Here is a 10,561-nt window from a genome sequence, read left to right as displayed (position 1 = left end):
ATGTTGGCTTTCATGCAGGGAGGGCCTGCTCTGGACCAGCAGGCCGAGTTCACGGTTAGGCTGGTGCACCCTCCCTAGTGCTGCAGCAGAAGGCAGCTTGTAAGCTGCTCTCAGTCCAGGGCCATTTGAACTAAAATGAAGACCCAGGCCAACAACTGCCCTATGGGAATGCTCTGGTCAACTGGACGTGAGAACTTGACCTCATCACCTCCTGGCCCTTAGGGTTTTTATTGCTGGATGTCCAGAGTTGGATCATGGTGTCATTGCCACCTTAGCACAGGCACAGCCTGCCCCGCTCCTGAAGCAGCTTCTCCGGGCAGAGTGAGGTCAAGTGGCTGCCCTATGCTCAGGTCAAGCTGCTAAGTGCCCAGTGAGGAGGAGCAGGCGTGACCCTGGGCACGGTGGGCTGGGGACCAGCCTGAGCTCAGCCTCTGTCCATCCAGGACCAGGCGTTCAGAGCTACCTGTAGGTTGCTGTCCCCTTCGTGTGGGATATTGGTTAGCCAGTGAGTTCCTGTCTGCTGCTGGGGCACAGAGAGGGTGAGGTCAGCCAGCAAGTCATGGTCATGTGTGTGGGCAGTAGGAAGTGGACAGTTTTAAGAACTTATAGAAGGAAATCTGAGCCAGAAACAGATGCTCTGGGGCGGTGGCTGGGTATTTACAGTGGTTGTAAGTGCAGGACATTTCCGGGGACCTTTGCTATGGGAAGCTGTGTCTGAGAATTCCCAGTGGGTGTTTAGAATCATTCTGGGGATCTTACTTCTCTGGGAACTGGGGTTACCACATGAGACTGTGCCTTGCCCTGGTGGCCCAGAGCCACAGACAACATCTCAGCATGCCAGGGAGGTGGGGGCTTGCAGGGAAGCCGAGGGCCTGTCATTTGTCATCTGGCCCCTTGAGTTCTGCTCATCATAAGTGAGCTCCTGCCTTTCTCTAGGTGGTTCCCGCCACCAGGGCATCCCCTCCAGGAAGTCCTCTGCCTCAGTGTCTTTGTCCTCTTGTCCTTCCTCTTTATCCACTGACCCTCAGCCCCACTTGGTAGGGTCCCAACTGGCCACTCTGCTTCCTCCCCAAGGGCTCCTGTCCAGGACCAGTGTGGATGGGACAGCCACTGCCCTCAGGAAGCTCACAGTTTGAAGCGGCAGACAGAACCCACGGCCTGACAGTGCAGAGAGCTCAGGGACAAGAGTGGCCCCAGGCCTAGCCAGAGGCCTTGGGAGGCACCCCACACCCCCTCGGCAGAGTTCCCACCCCATCTGCCCCTCCCCCGCACAACTTGCTCCTTTTCTTCCTTTAGGTCTCAGCCTCAGTGCCTCCTCCTCATCCCCCCATTGAGCTCAAGTCTTATAGTTTACACTTACTTGTTTCTGGGAAACTTGTTTTCTTTGACTTGAGCCCCTAGCTGTAGCGGTCTTGCGCGCTCAGTGCTGAGCATGGAGCCTGGAGGATGTTAGAATGCAGAGCAGCAGAATAGGACAGCAAACAACCTTTAAGTTGTTTTAAAATTTTGTTTTAATTGTGGTAAAAACATATAACAGAGTTTATCATATTAACCATTTTTTAAATATATTTTGTTGATTTTTTACAGAGAGGAAGGGAGAGGGATAGAGAGTTAGAAACATCGATGAGAGAGAAACATCGATCAGCTGCCTCCTGCACACCCCCCCCACTGAGGATGTGCCCGCAACCAAGGTACATGCCCTTGACCGGAATCGAACCTGGGACCCTTCAGTCCGCAGGCCGACGCTCTATCACTGAGCCAAACCGGTCAGGGCCATATTAACCATTTTTAAGTGTACAGTTGAGTGGTGTTAAGTACATTCACATTGTTGCACAACCATCACCACCTTCATCCCCAAAACTCTTCATCTTGCAAAACTGAAACTGTGCCCATTAAACACTAACTTCCCCTTCCCCCCTGCCTCTGGCAACCGCCATTCTACTTTCTCTCTCTATGAATTTGACTATTCCAGGGACCTCAAATAAGGAGAATCACACACTATTTGTTTTTTTTGTGACCAGCTACTTTCTCCTACTATAATGTCATCGAGGTTCATCCATGTTATAGCATATTGTAGAATTTCCTTCCTTTTTAAGGCTGAATAATATTCCATTGTATGTATATACTATACCTGGTTCACCCATTCATCATCAATAGACATTTGGGTTGCTTCCACATTTCAGTTATTATGCATAATGCTATTATGAGTATGAGTGTACAAATACTTCTTTGAGATCCTGCTTTTAATTCTTTTGGGTATATATACAAAGGTAGAATTGCTGCATCTTATGATAGTCCTATTTTTAACTTTTTGAGGAACTTTCATAATGTTTTCCATAGTGCCTGCACCATTTTGCATTCACACCCACAGTGCACCAGCTTCCAACTTCTCATCATTTTCACCAACACTTGTTATTCTGTTTGGGTTTTTATTCTGGCCAAACTCACGGGTGTGAGGTGGTATCATTGTAGTTTTCTTTTTCTTTTTCTTTTTTAATATATTTTATTGATTTTTTTTTTTTTTACAGAGAGGAAGGGAGAGGGATAGAGAGTTAGAAACATCAATGAGAGAGAAACATCAATCAGCTGCCTCCTGCACACCCTCTACTGGGGATGTGCCCACAACCAAGGTACATGCCCTTGACCGGAATCGAACCTGGGACCTTTCAGTCCCCAGGCCGATGCTCTATCCACTGAGCCAAACTGGTTACGGCTATAGTTTTCTTTTATTAATATAGTTTTACTGATTTCAGAGAGGAAGAGAGGAGAGAGAGATAGATCAGTGAGAGAGAATCATTGATCGGTTGCCTCCTGCATGCCCCCAACTAGGGATCGAGCCCACAACCCCGGCATGTGCCCTAACCAGGAAGTCATGGTTCGAACTGTGACCTCCTTGTTCAAAGGTCGACATCCAACCATTGAGCCACCCCAGCCAGGCTCATTGCAGTTTTGATTTGCCTTTCCCTAGTGATTAGTGATGTTGAGCATATTTTCATGTGCTTATTGGCCATTTGTATGCCTTTGGAGCAATATTTATTCAAGTCCTTTGTCCATTTTTAAAGCAGATTAGGTGTATGGGGTTTTTTTTGTTATTGAGTTGTACAAGTCCTTTATATATTCTGGATATTATCAAATCTGTAATTTGTAAATGTTTTCTCCCACTTTATAGGTTTCCTTTTTACTTTGTTAATTGTTTCCTTTGATGCACAGAGTTTTCAGTTGGATGTCCCATTTGTGTATACATTTTTAAATTTTTTAAATAACTATGGACTTACAGGACATTGAAAGACAGTATAGAGAGGGCCTGCATACCTTCCCCCCAGTTTCATCCTGTGGTTCCATCTTTCATTGTGCAATACAGAAACCCGTGTTGACATCCGCACAGTGCGTGTATGTGGTTCTCTGCTATTAGGTCATGTGTAGGTTTGTGTGAGCACACCACTGCAGTCAGGGTACAGAGCATGCCCGTTACCATGCACAGCCCTTTGTCCTACTCTTACAGTCACCCCTCCCCCACTGGTTAGTTCTCATCCCTGCAGCCTGACATTTTGAGAGTGTCAGGTCAGTGGAACCGCACAGTATGTAAATCTTTCACTCAGATCCTGTTCTGGAAGATTGCAGCCAGGCTATTGTGCATGTCCGTAGTTAGAAGAATCAGTATTTAATTTAACTTGTGTTTAAGGAAAGAGAAGAAAACAGATGCAACACCCAATAAATTATTGAACTTTGAGTAAATGGCCTTTTTACCACAAAAAATAGTTCCTAAAAGATGCCCATAAAATTCAGAAAAGAGATGATGAAAACATGAAGGTGTGGAGAAGGAGAGAGCCCAGCCCAAGGCAGCGGCAGGGCTCAGCCCCTCCCGCTCATCAGCCCTCCTGGGTCCACACGGTTCCGCAGGGTGCCGTCCCCTGCTCATCTGGCATCAAGGCCAGGTGCAGAGGACCTTTTGTCATCTGAACGAGTGAGTCGCCCCTTCTCTCTCTCGGCTGTGTGTGAGGTCACAGCCTGGCCCCAGAAACGTTTAGATGTGAAAGGAAATGCTTTATGGGGTTCGACTCTGGGCTGCCTTGGTGTGGTGGGAAGGACTGCCTGATGTAATTGAGCTGCTTTACGATCAGTGACAAATAAGATAAAGTGGTCAGACTGCCTCTTTCTGTGGGCTCCATCTGTCAGGTTGGATGGCAAATCGGTTTTCCCATTTTCCTTTCACAGTCCGACTCACGCTGCCTGGGCATTGCTCAGCTGGGCTTGTCCGTCTTTGTGCCCTGTCTGCTTGGCCGGTCTGCATGTGTGGGCATGTCCCCAAGGAAATGTATTTGGTTGGACTTGCAGCTTGGGCGTGCTTCCAGATGACGTGTGTCCTGTCTGGAGCATGGGGACTGCAGCCAGTGCCTGGCCACCTCCTGTTTAGAGTTCACTCTTAGGTGGGATCCCTTTCTGGGTCAGCACAGCCTTTCTCATAAGATTCAGCCATTTGGGGCATTGTCAATTGTTTTTAGAAGAGAAAACAGCTCTTTCTCTCATTAATCACCTGTTCTGCGGATGTTTACCATATGTACATAGAGAAGTGCACATTGTGCAAGTGGAGCATGATCTCAAGTAGAACACGCACCTCACATGTTACCACCCCAAATATCTGTCCACTCCTAGTCCCTGGAACCTGTGCCTGGGACCTCTCATGGAAATAGGATCTTCACAAACATGATCAAGTTAAGATGAGGTCGGATTGGCATAGTCTGACATCAGTGACAGGTGTCCTCTTAAGGAGAGGGGAATTTGGACAGACACACAATGAGGAGGTTGTGTGACTACGGAAGCAGAGATTAGAGTGATGCGGCCAGATGCCAAGGAATAAGAGCTGCCAGCACCCATCAAAAGCTAGAAGAGGCAGAGAGGGGCCTTGGGAGGGAGTGCTGCCTGCTGACACCTTGATTTTGGACTCTGGCCTCCAGAGTTGGGAAGGAATACATTTCTCTTGATATAAGCCCCCCAATTTGTTGTAATTGTTTACAGCAGTGCCAGGAGATTGAGACAACTTCCATGTCCTCTGAGCCCCCTCGTGCCCTCACTTTTCCTGTCCCCCTAAAAGTAGCCAGTTCTCACCTGACTGTAAACTTCCTATACTGGAGTCACAGTGCACTCTTTGGCTGAATACCCCTCTGAGGTCCATTGTTGAGTGTATGGCAGACTTTGGTCCTATCATGGCTGCTTGTTTTCCTTTTTTCTCTTTTTTAAATATGTTTTTATTGATTTCAGAGTGGAAAGGAGAGGGAGAGAGAGATAGAAACACCTATCTATATATACAAAAGGCTAATATGCAAAGTGCCCCCGTGGGAGTTCAACCGTAGACTGTGCATTCTATCACTCGCTGTGACGTGCGCTGACCACCAAGGGGTGACACGGAACAAAGGAATGTCCCAACCTGCAGCCGGGAAGGGAGGCCCTCCAACTGGCAGCTGGAAGGCCCTGATGGGCCCAATTGCTGGCCAGGCCTAGGGACCCTCCCGGTGCATGAATTTTGTGCACCGGGCCTCTAGTCAATGATGAGAGAGAATCATTGATCAGCTGCTTCCTGCTGGGGATTGAGCCCTAAGCCTGGACATGTGCCCTGACCAGGAATTGAACCGTGGCCTCCTGGTTCATTCAATGTTGTTCAACCATTGAGCCACACAGGCTGGGCTGGCTGCTTGTTTTTCCACTGCATGTGTAGCTACCAGATGAAATGCAGGGCACCCAACTGCATTTGCATTGCAGAGAAACAAAGAATCACATTTGAGGTCAAGTATGCAATATTTGAAGCATACTGAGCTAACACATGGTTTGTTGCTTCTCTGAAATGAAAAGGTAACTGATGCCTGTGTTTTGTTTCCTAGTCCAGGCCGCTGCCATGCCCAGCAGTGGGTGTAAGAGAAGTCACGCTCCTGTTCTTCTGTCCTTTGTGGTTGACCTGCCCCCTGGGTCCCAGCATGTGGCCTCACTTCAAAGTGGGAGGGTTCTGGGGTTTGAGGGTATTCCTGCCCCTGGAGAGGAGGGCCTCAGACCACGTGTCTGGAGAGCTGGCCTGGAGGCCCGTGGCAGAACTACTGTCTCATGGTGGGGGAACACATGGAGAATGGGTTGGGGGGCTCTGGGCCCGGGTTTTCTTGGCCAGGGGAGGATGGCCAAGGTGTCCAGGAGGACACCAGCAAGGTTGCCTGCAGCCCTGGGTTCTGGTGTCTAATCTCTGAAGCTCACTAAAACAAGGAAGGGCAGGGCCCCTGCTGTAGGGAAGGCCTGGGCTTCCCATTCTGAGGCTGGACATCCTGATGACAGGCTGTGGGTGGTGGGGACAGGCCTGGGTCCAGCACTGGCCCTGCTGTCGTCCTCCACACTGTAGGTGTGGGTCTATGCTCTCCCGGCAGGGCCAGATGAGGCCAGACTATCCTGGTGGGGTGGTGATGCTTAGTGTAACTTGGGCCTGTGGCTAAGTGCCCTGTCATTTCTCTTCTGCTTCCAGTCGCCCCGTTCGGCGTCTTTCCAGATCGGACAGATGAGCAACGTGGAGCCGGACGATGAGCTTCTGGACCCAGTGAGTGGGAGTCATTCCCGTTTATACCCAGGAAGGACAGACGAGGCCTGCTTGGTGGAACTGCGACCTAGCCAAAGGCAGACAGTAAATGAAAACCCAGAGGATGGCGGGTGTAGGCTCTGTGAGAGACGTGCGCAAATCTGTGCAGACCTCGGGCAGTTTTGTGTATGGCTCAGTGACAGACGTGGGCAATTCTGTGCAGAGCTCAGGGACAGATATGGACAGGGCCATACAGAACTCGGAGACAGAAATGGGCTGAGCAGAGCTCAGAGACAATGAGGAGCAGGCATTGGGGCCCCCAGAGCCTAGGTGACCAGGGAAGGCTATTCTGAGGGGCCATGTTCCCCAAGGCCAAGCCAGGTAGGGGAAGTGTGTAACAGGTGTTGAATGCTGATGGAAAGCAGAGGAAGCAGGCCAGGGCGGGTGCTGTGGGTGGAAGAGGGATGCCAGGTAGGCTGGAGGAGGGCCCTGGTGTGGTGGGAAGTAAACTTTGAGTAAATGGCCTTTTTACCACAAAAGATAGTTCCTAAAAGATGATATCTTTTCATTTATTTAGGTCTTCAGTTCCTTCTTTTCAACAATGTTTTATAATTTTCAGCATACAAATCTTACACTTTCGTTATATGTATTTTAGGGAAAATTTTTATTTTATTTTTCATGCTGTTGTAAATAGAGTTGTTTTCTTTAAAAAATATTTTTATTGATTTCAGAGAGAGAGGAAGGGAGAGAGAGAGCGAAACATTAATCATGAGAGAGTTATTGATTGGCTGCCTCCTGCATGCTCCCTACTGGGGATTGAGCCCTCAACCTGGGCATGTGCCTTGACCAGGAATCGAACTGTGACCTCCTGGATCATAGATCAAGGCTCAACTACTGAGCCACACAGGCCCGGCTATGGTTGTTTTCTTAATTGCATTTCAGATGGTTCGTTGCCAATGCATAGAGATAAATTTTATATTTATATACTGATCTTGTATCCTTTAGTCTTACTGAATGCATCCTAACAGTTTTTTAGTCTATTTTAAGAGGCCGGCAGCACAGGCGCAGGCGGGGAACGTTGGCTTCCTCCTTCAATGAAGGAAGCAAGCCTCATGTTCGCTTCCAGCTGCCTGGCTGCCAGCCGCCATCTTAGCTGTCAGTTAATTTACATATCTCCCTGATTAGCCAATGGGAAGGGTAGCGGTCGTACGCCAATTACCATGTTTCTCTTTTATTAGTGTAGATACTGATCTTGTATCCTTTAGTCTTACTGAATGCATTCTAACAGTTTTTTAGTCTATTTTGGAGGATTTTCTATATATAAAATAATGTCATCTGCAAATAGAGTTTCATTTATTCCTTTACAATCTGGATGCTTTTTATTTCATTCTTTTGCCTAATTGCCATGGTAGAACCTCCAGGACAATGCTGAATAGCAGTGGCAAGAGCAAGTCTCCTTGTCTTGTTCCTGAACTTAGGGGAAAAGCTTAGTCTTTCACCATTGACAGTGATGTTACCTGTGGGTTTTTGCTAAATGCCTTTATCAGGTTGAGGAAATTCCCTCTATTTCTCGTTGTTGAGTGTTTTAATCATGAAGAGGGGTTGATTTTTATTGTTGTTGTTAGCCTCACCTGAGGATATTTTTTCCATTGCTTTTCAGAGAGAGTGGAAGGGAGGGGTAGGTGGGGAGAAACATCCATGTGAGAGAGACACATCAACTAGTTGCCTCCTGCATGCACCCAACCGGGGGCGGGGGTGAACCCACAACCCAGGTACATACCCTTGACCGAGAATTGAACCCACAACCCTTTGGTGCACAGAGTGATGGTCTAACCACTGAGCTACCGGCTAAGGCAAGAGGGCTTGGATTTTGCCAGATGCTTTTTCTGTGTCTGTTGCGGTCATATGTATTTTCTGTCCTTTATTCTATTAAAGTGGCATTACACTTGTTTCACTCACAAAACTTCTGATAACAAATATGTGGGGGTTTTCCTCACACCAACTAATTCTGTTTTTCCGGATACCACCTGGTTGTCCTATAAGTCAGTTCATTCTGACACTAACTGCATGATGTTGGCACAGACACCACAGGCTAAGGGCTCAGTCCTACTGCCCCCACTTCAGACCCCAGTCACAAGTCCAGGTTGTCATTTGTGATTGTGACTGACCAGCTATAAATCACAGTTCCCCAGACCCTTTCCTTAGGTCCATAATTTGCTAAAGGGCTCACAGAACTCAGGGAAATATTTTACTTATGTTTACTGATTTATTATAGAGGCTACAACTCAGGAACAGCAGACAGTAGGTGCACAGGGAAGGGTGCAGAACTTTCATGCCCTCCAGGAGCGCCACCCCACAGCACCTCACATGTTCACCAATCCAGAAGTTCGCCAAACCCCTTCATTTAGGGTTTTTATGGAGGTTCCATACACAGGCTGATTAAGTCATTGGTCGTTGGTGATTAGCTCAATCTCTAGCCCCTCTCCCTCCACCGATGTTGGGACTGAAAGTTCCTGTCCTCTAATCACACCTTGATCTCTCTGGCAACTAGCCCCATCCTGAAGCCTAGGAGCCCCTGTGATCCCTCCAGCTCATTAGCTCACATAAGACACTACCCAGAGATGCCCAGGATTTTAGGAGCCGGGTGCTAGAAATTGGCACAAAGACCAATAATATATTCTCCAATGTACCACAGACGTTACAGTAATTGATTTTCAGATGTTAAACTACCCTTGCATTCCTGGTGTGTTGTAGGATCTAACCCACTGGCGTCTTGCTGAGAATTTTGTGTCTGTGTTCACAAAGGGTGTGTATTTGTAGTGAGTTTCCTTTCTTGTGGCATCCGTGTTCAGCTTTGGGGTCAGGAGAGTAGTGACCTCATGAGATGAGTAGACACGTGCTCTGTCCTCTCCTCATTTGTGCTTTGCTCTTCAATGTGCTAGGTTGTCAGTGTGTGACTCTGCCTCTTCCTTTGCAGAATATGGATCCCCCTCACCCTTTCCCCAAGGAGATCCCGCACAACGAGAAGCTCCTGTCCCTCAAGTATGAGGTGGGCCTCCTCCCTGGGTGCCCCTGCCCCACACCGCCCCAGGCACTTCATTCCCTCTCCAGCCTCACCCCCACCACCTGCCCGACGTGAACCCGGGACACCAGGGTCAGTCATTGTGTTGTCTGTGTCACCCTGGTCTGCAGAGCTTGGACTATGACAACAGTGAGAACCAGCTGTTCCTGGAGGAGGAGAGGCGCATCAACCACATGGTGAGTCTGGGGCCGGGCAGCCTGGACACCGCCCTAGGGACCCACGGGCTGGGCTGGTGCTACTCTCCCACCTGGGTGTGGTGATGGGTCTCCTCCATCTCCCTGCCCTCAGTCCTGTGCCGCAGGTTCTGGTTTGTGTTCTGGAGCAAGAGACACCCAACACCTGATACAGGAAAGGGCGTGTGTGTCACATTTCAAAAACAACAAAGAAGGCTGTTCTTAGATGTCAGCTGCAGTGGCCAAGATGTCAACAACTGATTGTGGCTTGGTTGGGAAGGTCGCCCCCCCACCCCCACCCCAATGCTCCATCCTCTCTCAGACATTGACCTGAGGCTGCCATCATGGACTTGGGGAATTCCAGGGCCAGTCATGTCGTCACTAGAGCAGTCTATGGCTGATGTCTTGTCACTGCACTCACCTCTGACTAGTGTCTCCCCCTCAGGCCTTCCGGACAGTGGAGATCAAGCGCTGGGTCATTTGTGCCATGATAGGGATCCTCACGGGGCTTGTGGCCTGCTTCATCGACATCATGGTGGAGAACTTGGCCGGCCTGAAATACAAGGTCGTCAAGGACAGTATCCTTTTCTGAGGGGGCCCAGCACAGACAGGGTGGAGCTTAGAGCAGAGCGTAGGGTCCCATGAGTGACTGTGCATCCCAGAGCGGGCCCAACAGGAGATATCTCTGGCCTGGGTGTTTGCCCTCCAACTGGGAGAGTTGGGACTGGGCAGTGGAATGTCTCTGAGATGTGCAGT

The 10,561-nt window shown here is 49.0% G+C and overlaps 1 protein-coding gene across 1 annotated transcript in view; it reads left to right on the top strand.

Annotated features, from left to right (window-relative positions):
- Positions 1-10,561, top strand: part of CLCN7 (chloride channel, voltage-sensitive 7) — a 33,220-nt gene continuing 22,659 nt past the window's right edge. The window contains exons 1-6 of the mRNA XM_014539986.1: positions 1-59; positions 3,811-3,964; positions 6,500-6,571; positions 9,528-9,599; positions 9,743-9,808; positions 10,251-10,383. Of these exons, the coding sequence (XP_014395472.1) occupies positions 1-59; positions 3,811-3,964; positions 6,500-6,571; positions 9,528-9,599; positions 9,743-9,808; positions 10,251-10,383 (556 nt within the window). The remainder of the gene's footprint in view (positions 60-3,810; positions 3,965-6,499; positions 6,572-9,527; positions 9,600-9,742; positions 9,809-10,250; positions 10,384-10,561) is intronic.

The sequence above is a fragment of the Myotis brandtii genome, unplaced genomic scaffold (genome assembly GCF_000412655.1).
Source record: "Myotis brandtii unplaced genomic scaffold, ASM41265v1 scaffold233, whole genome shotgun sequence".
Classification (NCBI taxonomy): Eukaryota; Metazoa; Chordata; class Mammalia; order Chiroptera; family Vespertilionidae; genus Myotis; species Myotis brandtii.
This window is presented reverse-complemented; position numbering and strand designations above follow the sequence as displayed.